Raw genomic sequence first — 15,756 nt, forward strand, 5'->3', positions numbered from 1 at the left:
AGAGTGAAAGAAAAAGCATTCAATACAATAATTAATTCAATGTCACCTCTGCCCACTGCCCTGGTCCCTGACAGAATTCCTTCTCTTCCTTCCTGGATTCCTTACTTCCTTCTCTGGATTAGGATATCGAACATTCTACATGATTTACTGATTTCATCTCACTGTCTGTAACAAGACCCCCCAAAAAGCAGGCACGGTGTGCTGTTCATCTTTGTAGTCTTGATTCCTAATATGGCATTTTGTGCAAAGAAGGACTTCATAAAAACTTCCTAAGTAAATTAGTGATGAAGCTTTATTTCCTATACAATTCATCCTTATATTGAAATAAAAAGTGTTTCCATAAAACATCCAACTGCCATTACAGCTTTATGTTTGGAGCGATGGACAATAAATCTATTCTCTCTTCCTGGAAGCAACTTTCATGGACTTCCTGCCCCTCAAACCATCTCATCTCTACAAGTCTGGGTAAGCTACTTCGATTATTCTTCTTAGGTTGGCACCCAGGCATCTCACGATGCTAGCTACCACAACCGTATCTCCCCTACTATTTTTGAATAATGGGTACCCTTGAAAAATCTAAATCTGATGAAAGTGTTAAACATTCTGCCCAAATAAAGTAGCATTTTTCAAAGCATTCCTTTTTTTTTTTTTTTGAGACAGAGTCTCACTTTTATTGCCCGGGCTAGAGTGCTGTGGCATCAGCCCAGCTCACAGCAATCTCAAATGCCTGGGTTTAGGTGATACTCTTGCCTCAGTCTCCCAAGTAGCTGGGAATACAGGCATGTGCCACCACGTCCAACTAATTTTTTCTATATATTTTTAGTTGTCCAGCTAATTTCTTTCTATTTTTTTTTCAGTGGAGATGGGATCTCACTCTTGCTCAGGCTGGTCTTGAACTCCTGAGCTCAAAATTGCTAATAAATCTTTCCAGAAGAGCAATACAAGCTGAACAGTGCCATGGCATTATAAACTCCTCCCATTTGTACACTGCTTATTAACCAACACACTCTGAGCACAGTTGCTTATAGCTAAGACCCCTCAGACAGTCACACAGCCCTTAGCTTGTCTAAATACTTAAGACAACATCTTCAGGACCCTATAGAATAGCCTTACAACAATCAAATGCTTTGTTCAGAAAACACTATATACATACACTTACATTCTTCTACGCAACATGTATAGCAATGATTTAGACCACAGGTTGGCAAACTTTTTCTATGAAAGGCCACATAGCAAATATTTTAGGCATTTTAGGTAACACAAAGTTGCTCTCCATTTTTTTTTTCTTTACGGCCCTTTAAAACGGTAACCATTCTTAGCTCGCAAGCCATCCATAAACACGTTCTTGGCAGGCCATGGCCGTGAGCCAGTGTTTGCCAGGCACCATTTCCTCAATTTTGAAGCAAATGACCTACTGGTAAAGACAAACATTTAACCAAAAATTAAAATGTGCAATTGTTGATAACAGTTGTGGCAGGTGGCATGACAGAAAAGTATAACGTGCAGTGAGAACTTACAGTAGCAGGCCCTGCCCCAGATTAGAGGGGTCACAGAAACCTTCCCTGAAAGGTGACACTGAGAAAGCAATAATGGGTGAGCCCCCGTTTCCTGGATAGGAAAGAGCATTTTGGTAAAAGAAAACAGCATGTACAGCCCAAGGACAGGAGGGAGACCAGCACGGTTACTGGGACTGAACGGACCTGGTTGGAGTAGAGTCAACAATTAGTGAGAACCTTGCCCATCAACTTTGGAGAGAGGCTTCAGGCAGGAGAACACAGGGCTTTGAAGGTCATGCCAAGGATTCTGAGCTCCATCATCAAGGCAATGGGTAGTCATCATGAGGTTCAAGCAATGAGTGACACTTTGTGTGCACTCTTCCAGTACAAAAGCCTGTCTTACATTTTCTATGTATCCACTCTCAGCTGTCTACATTCTCAGGCTTAAAAATCATAATGGTTTGTATGAATGTAAAAATAACTCAGTGCAATACCATAGACTGGCTAGTGGCTTGCTACTTTCAAGAAAGAAGAGGGAAAAGAGAAAAGACCACCAGCATAAAATTTTGCATGTATATTGCCATGGAGCTATTTAATTTAGAATCATTCTAAACTGAGGTCTATTCTAATAAAAACAAAAATATACACCAGTGTTTGGTTTTGCTACTTTCTCTTGAACCTCTCCAAAAATTAAAGATATACTGCTTGATTCATCGCTTGCTCCATTTCCCCGACTGCTTTGTTCCATAGTTTGTCCTAGTTCCCTATTCTCAAGGAGTCAGGAGAAACAGGTGAGGAAAAGGAAGTAATATTTATTAAGTACCTACTCTGTGCCTGGTGTACTTCACATGGATTATCTCCTTTCATTCTCATAAAGGCATAAGGAAGAAATAAGAAGAACATACTGAGAAGAAGAACATACATGAGGAGACAAGTTTTTTTTTTTGTTTAACCAACTTTTCTTTAAGATTCAGAATACTATACAAGTTAACTCAGCTAGCAAAGAGGGAAGCCAGGATTTGAACCCAAATCTCTAGGATTCTACAATTCGGGCTTTTCTACCACGTTGAGCAAAAGACATCTCCTATTATGGAGAAAAGTCTGAAATGGCTCTAAATCTTCTATCCTTTGATTTCAATCCTTTTCTTTTATTCTTTCCACAATGAAGTCTTACAAACGGGGAGTTTAGACCACAGGGGCATAGAGCCCCTGCTATATATTAGAGAAGGGAGAAACTTCTAGTAAGCCTTTTACTTCTGTTGTTCTTATTTTTTATCTTAATAAAACCTGCACATTGTACTACTTCAACACATCATTTAAAAATGAAAACCAGATAGGACTTTTATAACTGGAAACCAAAATGTGACATGAATGCAGATCTTTCTAAAGAACTAGCTGCACCCTACTCCCATAGTAGGAATTCTTTTAAGGAGTTTCACAAAGACACTTGCAGACAGGAACAGCACTTGTGCTTACCCATGAAAATCCCTTCATGACATATTTTTACAGATGTTTTTATAATGTCCTGATGAAAAGAGCTACTCCACAAGAATGTCTTACTTTGAAAAAGAGCTTCACAACTATTTTAAATAGTAGTGGTAGTTGTTATTTTTCTAAACAAGATGTTCTTTCTAGAAAGCAGTGACTTGGAATGCCTTCTTGGGTATCATAATTACACAAAGGCAGTCAATTACCCACCTAGTTTTTTCTAAATACAAAGCCTCCATGCAGAGGCTACTTGTTGAAATTTCTGGAATTCTCCTTATTTCTTAGTTTCTCAAATAAGTTGATATTGAAAAAGGTTTTATCCATAAATTTTATTTGCGAAACAACGAGTAATGCAGTCAAAGATGTGATGAGAAAAAAGAAGCTTACTTCATCATCCTTGACCAAAAGATTTTTCGGAAACCAGTCATCCTAACACATAGCTAGATTTCAATTTGACTTGTTTTTGCTGATTGTCAATAATATTCTTGGATCATTACCATAATACTGTCCTTGGAATCTAATCTATAAGAAAAATATATAAGTGAGACAGGGTTATAATGTATAGAACTAATAAATTCAATAATACATCCCATTTAATGATCAATCCTTTCTGAGTTTGATCTGCATTACACCTAATTTCACATTATTTCATGGTATAAAAAAAGGAAGTAGCTCATATCCAAAAGTAGACTGTTGTATGGTCCATGATTTGAAATGTGCTACACTTGAGAAAACTTAGCAATAGTATGTCATCTTGCAATGAGACTTATTTCTTTGCTGACAGCTGGCTTTTCCAGTATGTCCTTGAGACACACTACAGTTTGTTTTAAATAAAGAAAAAAGAAAGACTCGGTGTTTTCTTTAAACGATGTCAATCAGCCAGTTAACTATCTCCATTCAGTTTTCATTATGAGAAAAATGTGTAAATGGATTTTAACAAATGAAAGAGCAAACTATATTCGCAAATGTTAGCATTTACATGACTTCCCTAAATGAAAAAAAATGAAAATGCATGAGATTGGGCAAGAATGTGCATTTTAAGCGACTGGTTAACCTAATAAAACACTCTGCCAGTGATCATAATAAGAAATACTAATTTTTAACATTACCAGAATGAAAAGATAAGACAGTAACAAGACTTCGGGAATTTCTCCGAGAAACTCTCACAGTCCCAGTCATTTTCTTAGCCTTAAAAAAAAAGTCCTACAAGAAAGAACAAACAGCTGCTTATTCTCCCCAATTAGTCAGCATCATCAGCAACTAACACACAAGGCTCCTGCCTCTCACCAGCAGGGAAGATGAGACACACACATGAAACACAACAACAAACCAGTGAATCTATGTAAAGTGACAAACTCAGTGATGAAGATAGTAAATACTAGATGGTGTTACAAATTCAAGACAGAAGTAACTGACATCCACTGGAATATTCAAGGATGGATATAAGGAAAGAGCAGCACTTGACAAGTTCTACAGTAAAGGCAGGACGTGGAGAAGTGTAGAGGAAGAGAGATACTTGGACCCAACAGAAACATGCACGCAATAATAATATTCAAGGAAGGACAAGCAGACACGTTTCCCTAGAGTGTGGGCAGAGGAGTACAGAGCAGAAGCTGAAAACACGAACTCCCAAAGAGCCAAATTAGCAACGCAAATTTAAAATACAAGGAATGATATCCAAAATGAAATTGATTTCCATCCCACCCAATCTTACTGCAAAATAAAACCAAAAATAAAAAGCAGTAGCTCATTTAAATACTGAAAATGACAATGACAATTTGTATAATATTTTAAAGTATATCTAGCACTTTCCTTTTCACACAACAACCCTGTGGAGAAGACAGTGCAGACTGAATTATAATGCCTGTATTATGAATCAGAAAACTGAAGTTCAGAAGAGTTAAAGTTTACCATGCTTACTTAAGCCTTAAAAGCTATCCCTATGATCAGGCTAATGGAAAACTTCAATAATAATTGCTTTTTGCTCTTATCAGAAAAAAAAATTTAAGGTTATAATGATGTGTGTCTATGAGACTAAATGACCTCGAGGTGACTATATCTACAGAGAGAATGAAAGTCAAAGAACCATGGGGTGTTTTAGGAAAGCACAAGTGAAAACCCATAAATTGAGTTCTAACTCTTGATTGTCCACTGTGTTCTGTGCACAAGTCAACTAGCTAATCTAATCTACTTTCACTAATTCTATAGGTGACTCTAACCACACAAAAAAATTAACATTGAAATGCTTTTGTATTCCATCAAATTTGGGGAGTTTTAGGGCATTATTTCAAGAAACTCTAATGGCCACAATATTTTCCATTTATTGGATGAACCAAGTGATTTATGTTTATTATTAAACTGCAGATAGTTGCTTTCCAATTTATTTCTCCCATTTCTTACCTAACTCTTTATCCAAGAAAGAATGTTTTATTTGACTGCAACTCTTATCTTCTGTTCTTTTTGTTCTCTAAAATGTGAAGATGCTTCTAAAAATCTCTGGTTTCTCTTTGATTGATGGCTTTGCCCACACAGCTCCCTTGTCTTTCCCTGAACTCCTGCTGCACTTTGCTGTCGTTCCCACAGTTTACTTGGTGTGAATAATCAGCTAGCTATACACTTACAACCCATTATACTTTATTATGTTATATCAGCCTTTTCTCACTGACCTCACCAATCCCACCCAGGGTATGGGCACACAACATCGAGTCTTTTTTAATCACTGTGGCAGCAGAAACATCCATCCAATCACCGTAAGACCTTTAAGAATTTTTTTAAATTATTGAATTTTTTAAATAGTAATTCTGGTGATCAGTCATTTAGCATGTGTGCCCCAAAGACAAATCAAAAGCCAGAAACTACCAGTTAGACACCTGTCTGTTTCACTGTGGCTTGGGACCTAAAAGAGACCCTAATCCAAATAGGCAGAATTCATGATATTCATCAAAAGCACAGACAGTAGGACCAGAATGCAGCTCCAACACTTAGATGCTATTTAACTTTAGGGAATTTACTTAATCTCTGCATGCCTCAAGTTTGCCAATATATAAAATAGGTTGACGGTACCATTCCCAAAGCATTAGTATAAGTAGGTGTAAATCTATGTTACTTGTTAATTATTCCTTACATAGGAATAGACTCAATACCATCAGATAAGAGCCACCAAATGACAAACAGTGCAGCTAATTTTGACGTTCAAAGCTTATAATGGCTCCCTATGCAATGACTAGGTTACCTCCTGCCCTCTCCTATGTGTACCCATGGAAGACTGATTAAGCAGGAATGTTAGCTTGGTATGATTAATCACTGGCTTTCAGACTGTAGAAAACGTGACTGCTGCCCTTTTAACATGGTGGCAAAAGAAAAAGAATCATTGTTGTTTTCATTTCAGTTCGCCTCTAGGGAGTGCAACCAGATCATTGGTGGTAGCACATGCAGAAACCAGGAAGCTCTGTTGGGGGCTGATAAGGTCATGAGATTCTGCAGAGGCAAATAAATCAACTAGCTCCTGGATCAACCACACAAGTGAGCTGGAAACAGTGGGAATCTCTTCTTTCTAAAGGAGAGCAAGAAAAACTTCCTCCCGTGGTGTGATCTCTTCATAAATTTACTCTGCAGAGATTCCGTACTGGGAGGGAAATTGGAAGCATTAAAATTTGCAAATATGCCTCAACATACAAAGCATGGTTGGCTGATCTTTTTATTAGCTATTTCAGATGACAATACTCTTTCAAAGCTCCTAACAGAACACTCCAGATAAGGTATAAAGTTTTGTATTTAATCATACAGTCTGGATGTGTGTGCACGTAAAACACTCTCGGGAGTTAGGGGGAAGGAAGGAAGGAGATGCAGATCCAAGCTGCAAATGTGTTGAATAATGCTTCAAAGAGAACACTTGTCCAGCTCTGCTTGCGATTTTTCTTTTTGTTCCAAATGCTGACCACCAAGAAGGGCTCTTGAGATGAAGCCATTTGTGGTTGCCAAGGAAATTCCCACAGAGCTTGCAAAGCTCTCTTGAAGCTAGGAATAGCCACACCTTGAGCCAAAGCAGTGAGAAACATACAGGTGGCCAAGTCTATGGCCACTGCTTTTTCACCTCTTTATCTCAGAATACGGGTGATCAGCCAGCGTGGACATCCAGTCAGACCACGAGAAAACCCAGTTTAAATCTCTGTATTTTAACCTTCCGACAAAGGCCCCCAAAGCAAGCAGGGAGGCAGATGCTAGCTACTGAGATTCTTTGCACTTTCCCTGAGTTGGTACGCTTTTAGTGGGGTGAATCATAAGGAAGAAACTCAAAACTGACTGGCAAACAGTATCTTAGCAGTGGAGGAGGATTTATTAAAGTGTTGAAAAGATCTAGGACACAAGTGGTATAATCTTTTGGGAAGGTAATTGGATTGGTAATACACGGTGACCCAGCAATTCCACATATAAAAATTTCTCCTCCAGAAATACTCATGAAAGCATGCAGAAAAATCAAAATAAGGACATTTCTTAAGGGCTTATTTGTAACTAAAGAACTGAAAATAACTCACTATCATCTATTAATAGAAGATAATTTCAATCAAATAGGATTTATGTGTCCTATATACTCTTTAAGAATAAGGTAGGTGTCCATAGTATTATTAGTTTAAAAAAATCAAGTTGCAGAACAATATGATTCCATTTTTACCATATAGATTTATAAATATGTAAGTATGCATCTAAAAAGTCCAGAGAACCCTACACAAAACTACTAATAGTGGTTATTTTGAAGGGTTACAATTTAACAATTTTCACTTTTTATTTGATTCATTTTTGCCTTGTTTAAATTTTACAGCAATCTTGTATATCTTTGAATCAGAAAACCCTAACATTATAAAAAATTATAGATCTTAACATGCATGTATAGCATGTAAAGATGCATATATTTACAACCAGTATAAAGTTTTTTTAAACTCTTCATCATAAGATATTATAGTTTTCTGGTTCTGTAACAATTTGTCCCTTCCAGGAGGAAAAATGTTTGTTTTATGAGGTCTTGGTGAGACTTAGGTAACCTTGACATGAGAGTATGTCTCCTTCAGAGATTACTGCTGATGGCAGTCTACTGTTCTCTGCAATACATTCCAAGAATATTCATTATGTTTGCATACAGGCAAAATGCTACATATTGGAAAGAGAAAAAAGTGACATCGAATATAAACATGTCAGTTTATTATTTAAGATATGTAATAACTATAATTCCTGTTGTTAGATGTCAAATACTGGGATGCAGTGCTCCTGGCGTTCAGTTCTTTCATAGGTACAGGTAAGAAAGTGGCACAAGACCCCTCCTTGGCTGCTCTGTCCTGTTCAGACATACCCTGATGCTCCTTCCTGAACCATAATGACCAGGGAGTTTGTCACTGTCACCATTCCTTAGTGAGGCCTCCAGCGAAGGCTTCATGGGTCATGTAACATTAGCTGGGTGGCGTGCTTGATGTCAGCCAATAGTAGCGTCAAGAGGACTGCAGGTATAGTACAGTCACTCAAAAACTCAATCTCACTACTCTTGGTGGATTCACCCACTTCTAGTACATTAAAATATTTTTAATAATTAATATTAATATAGTTAACAGTACATTGAAAATATTTGAACTAGGAAAGTCTTTTTCTTTCTTATGATACTTCTGCAGCACAGAAGAACTTCCTTTGCTGATAATAAAAGTCTTAACGTCTATGGCTAACACATTAATCAGTTGGTTCTTGTGGTCTATGAGCTCTCATTTTAATGCACAGAGGTAGCATATACTACTTAATAAAAAAAAATACAAGATGATCTAGAACATTGGCAAATTTCTCCATGTTATCATCCAGTGATCTTTTTAAAGTGTAAATCAGAATATACAACTTTCCCAGTAAAAATCCTAAAATAGTGTCTCAGTGCACGCAGAAAAAAAAAAAGGAAAAAAAAAAAAAAAAAGAAGGTCCCTCTGCCTATTGTCCCAATTTCATCTATCATTGCACACCTTGAATCCAGACACCTTGGACTTCTCTGTTCCTTGGATACACCATACTCATTCCTCAGACCTCTACCCTTGCTTTTTGCTTAGCCTAGAAACCTCTTCCCCCAGATTCGCTCCTTGTTGGCTAACCCTCCTACCTAAAATAGTTTTCCTATACTTCTCCACATTACCCTGCTTTATTTTCAAGACAGAACTTATCATTAAGTGAAATTATCCTATTCATTTACTTGGTTTTGTTGTTTATTGTCTATCTCTTCTCAAAAGCACAGAAGCCCCATGAGACGAAAGATCTATCTTTTTCATTGACCTCTGTAACCTACCACTAAGAGAGAATACCTTCTACCGTGTTTCCCCGAAAATAAGACAGGGTCTTATATTTATTTTTCCTCAAGAAGACACCCTAGGGCTTATTTTTTTTTTAAGTACAGTACAACCATCTACATTTATTCAAATATAGTGAAGTCGTCTTCTTCTGGAACATCATCATAATTCTCCAAACCCCGAATTCCATCCTGTATTTCTTGCAATTCTATTTCCTTTAGAACCCTTGGCCCCAATCTCTCATGTGGAGCACTAGAGCTCTCACGGGGCAGATGAGAAGGGCTGCGCGTGTTCTTTCCTACTCCGCGACGAAATGCACGGGTTGTGCAGATGTGCTGCGTAGCCACGTCCATCACTAGGTCTTATTTTTGGGGTAGGGCTTATACTGTGCAAATGTTTAGAAATCCTGCTAGGGCTTATTTTATGGGTAGGTCTTATTTTTTAGGAAACACGGTAGCACAGAATATAAATTTTGAATTAATTGGAGTCATAGCAGCACACAGTTAGGAGGCGATTTAGGAGTTCAAATTTATTGTAGCTTCAGTTACTTCAAGTTGCCATAGTTCTATATGTTATGAAACGTTCCCTTTTCTCCTGCCTGAAAACACATCATAGAGCCTGGTTTACTTCATACTGCATTATCTGCTTCATTTTAAAGCTAACACAGAACCAAAACCGTAGTGACTAAGGACGTCTAAGGACTGGAACCACCTCCTCACAGCACGTCTTTGTTCTCGGATTTTCACAGATGTGATTCCATTTGGAGCTCTCCTGACTTAGCAGTGTCTCACTGCTCCCTGAAAACATGCTAAAGACAAGCATTACGACGGCAGAAAGCATGAGCCTTTCTTAGCCACTTTTGCCCCTCTGATGGGTGAAGTAAGACCACCCACACCAAGTGTGAACTGCAGGACTTTTTGGCTGAGCTGCAGGAAAGAAAAGGAAGTGCTTTTGTGTAATACTTTGCTGTCAGTGTGATTATGAAATCATGATCAATGCTAAGGCAAGCTTTATGTGAGCCCTGGGATGGAAATATACCTTCAAAATCATGAAAGAAATCATCTCAGCTGGACTGGGTTTACTTCCTCCTGTATCACGTATGTGTAAGAAAAAGCTTTGTGGTCATTCAATCACAGAATGTTTCCTTCTAGATTTCATTTTAAAGTAGTCATGGCTTTGCAATTTCAAACCTATACATGGTTTCAGCCTCTTACGTTCTGACAAAATATTTAAATTCAGGTCTCTTTCTGCCAAATACCAACATTTCAAAAACAAGAATCAAGGCAGCCAAATATCTTTATAAATAATAGGCCATAGGTGGTACTGAAAATGATTACCATATACTCTAGAAATTAAGCTTAGGCCAAATTCCACCAGGGTTCCTAAGAAATAGATTCTCAGATAAGCTAGTTAAACAATAAGTATCATGGAAATAATAAGATAAGCAGTTACAAGGTTACAAGGCAGTGAGCCTCATGTGTCTCCCTGAGAATCTGCAAGATATTTCTGTATCTGCTACATCCACTCCAATCTACAGACTGCAATTTCCGTTAGGGTTGGGCATGTCATTGTGAGATGTTAATGCATTATTAATAATTTGAAAAAAGTCAACCCTTTAAAGTCATTGTACCACTAAGCACAAGAGTTAAAGCTAAGAGGTAAAATGATGAGAAGAACTAACTTTCTTATCCTCATAGCTGATACAACATTCACATGAAAACTGGAATTGAATCCACTCCATTTGATAAATGCCCATCTCACATGCATGTAAATTTGTAAAAGAAGAGAAAAAGAATAAAGTGAAATAGGAAAACAAATCAATCTAAGGTAATCAAGAAAGATAACTAGATAATGTAAAAAAAAAAACTCCATAGCAACAAAATAGAAGAGATTATTTATGTAGATAAATATGTATAACTAGATGAGCTCCAGATGTACTTTTTTTTTAAATCTACTTCTCCACAGGTGTTTTTCTGCTTAATAAATATAACATCCAAGTTGGAATATTGTTGAAGCATTGAATCACCTAGATTTTGGCTATGCTGTTCTGCTGTTAACTATTTTGAGCTATTTCTCAATAAAGCAGGCACTACTGAAATCATAAGTACATAGGCTTGGCAGCGCCTGAAAAAAAAGTGCAGTCCACAGATTTGTTTCTTCTGTTTTCCCAAAACAGAATCTCATAAAAAAATATGCCCTCAAATTCTGTCACTATGTAGCTGTCAGAAAGAGCAACTCTGTTCCTCTTATAACTCTGAACATTAAGCCCATTTCTTGTGCTACTGGGAAATTAGATAGCTCCAGGAAGTTGCAAGACACCATCACAACTGTTCAAATGGTATCCAGGCAGAATAATCAGTCAATCAGAAATTTCAGTCCTGGTCAGATGGAAGTTTTTTGGGCCAACTTGGACAAGCATACAGAACAAGTTTGACTTTACTGCCAAGATCATTTCCAGGACATTGGCTAATTAATTATAAAAGCTTTTTCAAAACAAATTTGAGCCTGGCAACCTTTTTTCCTACCCAAACAGAGAAAAAAAGGTGAAAAAATAAAAGCCCAGTTTACCATAGTTTCATCTTATTTGCAAATGCATTTTTCTTTTTTTATCCTAAAATGATGCAGAGCTTTTATATTTGAAGTTACTAAAATGATAGTTATAGATACTATAAATATTAGCTTGATTTCCTTCTGTACCATTGGTTGTAGAAGAGATCACGGATCAGTTACAAAACTCTTCTTCAAACTCTGATAAGAAACAAAGAATGGAGTTACTTCCTCTTTTGAGAAGGGAGAACTGACTGGATTAACCATGGCTACTGTAATAGATACAATTTCCATGGATAGCTGCTCTTATAATGATATATTCATTAACCTTCATTTTTTTGCTTTACCAACAAAAGAGAACAAAACTCCTGGATTATATCATCCTGCTTCATCTTAACAAGAAACTTGATGACCACAAGATGCTCGTGATAGGCACTGAAAATTCTGGTTTTAAGGACTCCATGTGCGTAGGTTTTATAGCAAAATCAATATCCCCAAATCATAATGTTCCAACATATTTCCTCAACTACTGGAATCAAAATCTTACACAGTATGCATCTTAAGCCATCGGACTTCTGCATTTGCCCAGATACAAAAAGACCAAGAAGTTAGGAAATTCCTCTCAGCCAGCACTTACCAGCTGCTTAGTGGCAAATTCCTGGCAAGACTATAGCTGTCCTTAATAAAAGAAGCCTTCCTTGCAAAGTCCATCAACCTGAAATATTCCTAACCCAATAAGTGTCCTGCCTTATCCAGGATTGAGACTCCAGGAAAACCTTCTGTGGAAAATAGTGAATAGAGACAAAATGTGCAGCATGGCCTTGAGGGAACTGCTAGTGGCCTAAGTTCTCCCTTTGCTACTATACAGGTATGTACCTACAAATGCATCTAATATTTCTAATGACCTTGTCCCTGATCATGTCAAGAGGTAGGCAGAGGAAAGGGAGGTGACATACTGGCATTTGAAGGGGGCGTAGCTCAAGAAGCCAAGGATTTGTCTCAGTGTAAGGGGAGGAAAGTAAAGAAATCAGTCCTGATCCAAACACAGAGTCCCTCTCTTCTGGAGAAAATGAATGAATGAAAATAAGAAGGATAACACCAGGTTTCAGAGGATCTCAAAAGTCATATAGGAAATTCTGAACTTGATAGGAAGCCATTATAAGTTTTTAATCCAGTGTAGAAAAATGAAGGCAATAGTATGAAAAGTATAGTGAATTGAGAGAAAATAGGGATAAGGTATTAATTCCAAAGGCTTTTCTAGCAATTTCAGTCTGAGACAATGAAGGCCCTATTAGGGTAGTGCTGGGGAAGAGAGGAAGGAAGGGAGGGAAGGACGGAAGGAGAGAAGGACGGAAGGAAGGAAGGACGGAAGGAAGGAAGGAAGGACGGAAGGAAGGAAGGACGGAAGGAAGGAAGGACGGAAGGAAGGAAGGACGGAAGGAAGGAAGGAAGGAAGGAAGGAAGGAAGGAAGGAAGGAAGGAAGGAAGGAAGGAAGGAAGGAAGGAAGGAAGGAAGGAAGGAGGAAAGGCAGGCAGGCAGGCAGGCAGGCAGGCATCCAAGAGCCATATTATAAGAAAGAATGTAATGTATTGTATACCTTTCCTATACTTAATAAAATTCACCAAGGCCTATAAACCTCTGTCACTACTACAAGTGCTGCCAGGTTAAGAGGAACACCATCATAAATATGACTTGTAAAAAAACAGCAAAATGTGAAAAGAGGAATTTTTAAACTCACCTACTTTGTGTGTGTGTGTGTGTGTGTGTGTGTGTGTGTGTGTGTGTGTGTGTGAAAGAGAGAGAATAAGGTCACACAATTATATACGATCATTCAGTGCTATCCACAGAGGACTGGTTCCAGGACCTCCCTTGAATATCAAAATCTCAAGTCCCTTACATAAAATGATGTCGTATTTGCATAAAACCTACATACATCTTCCTATATAGTTTAAGCTAGTTCTAGATTACTTACAATATCTCATGCAATGTAAATAGTTGTTACACTATATTAATTAGAAAATAATGACAAAGAAAAAAGTCTACATGTTCAGTGCAGATGCAATTTTTTTCCAAATATTTTCTATCCACGGTTGGTTGCATCCATGGATGCAGAACCCACATACAAGATTGCATGACCATACAATTAGCATGTCAAGCGTGAGGCACACTAGAAACACACACTTCTATTACATCAAAAACAAAAAAGTAAATTATAAGACCAAGAATCAGATACTTGTTTTTCTGAGGTGAGGCATATATGACTGTCTCCTTCTAACAGAGGAGAAAGCTGGCGCCCACCATCACAGGGCTAGCCAGCTTGGGAACAAGTACCAAGACCAAATTGTCCTGCTTCGTGTTCTTGCTGTTTCTAGCATATGCTACGTTCCCTACAACCCTGGGGAAACAGGCCAGGACTTCTGTCATTTTTAAAATGTGCTGCTTTCATTTCTTTGAAGCTTTGAAGTTTTTTATGTAGGAAACATACTTTCATAAATTTCAATATACTATATTCTTAAAATATAATCTCCTTCCACAGATACCCACCCGACTGCAAAAATGGCACGGTTACTGGATGCCATATTCTTCGCAAAAGAAAGCGAACAGAGATTCACAGTCTGCTTGCTCTCCAAGCAGGCGACTTGCTGTATGTTTTAACACACAAATGAGCACACAGCTAGCGAGACAACCGAGCCATCACTGCCTTTGCCTGAAGTATCCCCCCAAATTGTTACCACGTATCAGCATTTCTTAGCCCTTGACAGTTTGCCAAAACACTTTTGCATAAATTCTCTTTGAATCCCCACGATAAATCTGAGTCCGAGAAGATTACTGTGTTAAAGCAGAGACAACTGTTGCTCCAGGATGTAACTTGTCCGAGTGAACACACAGAGGGCGGGCTAGAGGAACCACCGGCTTCTGCTCTTCTGAATCCAGCTTCCTTCACGGTCCCTCCTTCCTTCAGAAAAACTGCAAAGTCCCCTCCGCACATGACGGTCCGTCACCTCTAATGCTTTCCCAGAATAGTCTTACATTTCAAAGCAGCAAGCATTCTGTGCTTACCTGGTCCTTCTCCGGTTTATCAGAAATGTCATTCAGACTGGAGGAAGTCAGATTCCTATGGGTCATGGCTGGGCTACCTGGAAAAACACAAGTGGACTCTAATTAAAGACTCCTCGCCCAAACACAAAGACTCTGTTTGCATAGTTCACAAACACTAGTAGATGCGGATGGGAATGGTGATGATGCTCTCAACCACATTAGGGTTCTCTTCCAGACTGTTCCACAGTCTAAGTTGGAGTATGAACATAATTAATGAAAAGTATATAAAATCCCAAATGCCTTAAGATTTATTGCCTGGTTCTATTTTAAGGTAAGTTAAACCTTGAAAGCAACTTCTAAAACAAGTAGCATAAAAATAAATTGACTCCTGGTTTGGGTCACTGTTTGTCACTGCTCTTTACACACACGCCAATCTCTCCCTGGTTTTCTTTCCTTTTTCTTTTTATTGCCTATAGAGATCAGCAATTTCCTCATCTTCTGCAGAGCCAGCCCAGGATGTGGGCCCAGGTCTCTTCTCCCCCAGGCCTCAGCAGCCCTTCCCAGGGTACTACTTGCTCCGATCCACCTCAAACCCACCTGCATTCTGCCTAATAGGTTGATCAAGAATATTTCTCCTCAGTGGGCTTCTCATCTAGATCCCTTGACTTTTATCTCCAAGTAGTGATATCACAGGCTACCTGAGTCTCTGCATCCCCACCCCCCAACCTGCCAAACCTCTTCTTTCAGTCAAAGCATGGACGTTATCAGGAATATCATGGGGAAACCAATCTCCTATCAATACAGCAGCTGTAGGTAAGATTCATTGGTGATCCATCCAATGATTTCAGGCAGTCACACACAAATAGAGGGGAGGGAC

General features: G+C 38.3%; 1 protein-coding gene across 13 annotated transcripts in view; it reads right to left on the reverse strand.

The window, feature by feature from the left end:
• The window catches only part of SLC4A4 (solute carrier family 4 member 4), a 427,648-nt gene that overhangs the window by 126,842 nt on the left and 285,050 nt on the right, over positions 1-15,756 (reverse strand). For all 13 annotated transcript variants that reach the window (XM_012785922.3, XM_012785920.2, XM_012785923.2 and 10 more), the window contains one exon: positions 14,901-14,977. In XM_012785922.3, coding sequence (XP_012641376.1) covers positions 14,901-14,977 — 77 coding nt within the window. The remainder of the gene's footprint in view (positions 1-14,900; positions 14,978-15,756) is intronic.

Source organism: Microcebus murinus, chromosome 26 (assembly GCF_040939455.1).
Source record: "Microcebus murinus isolate Inina chromosome 26, M.murinus_Inina_mat1.0, whole genome shotgun sequence".
Taxonomy (NCBI): Eukaryota; Metazoa; Chordata; class Mammalia; order Primates; family Cheirogaleidae; genus Microcebus; species Microcebus murinus.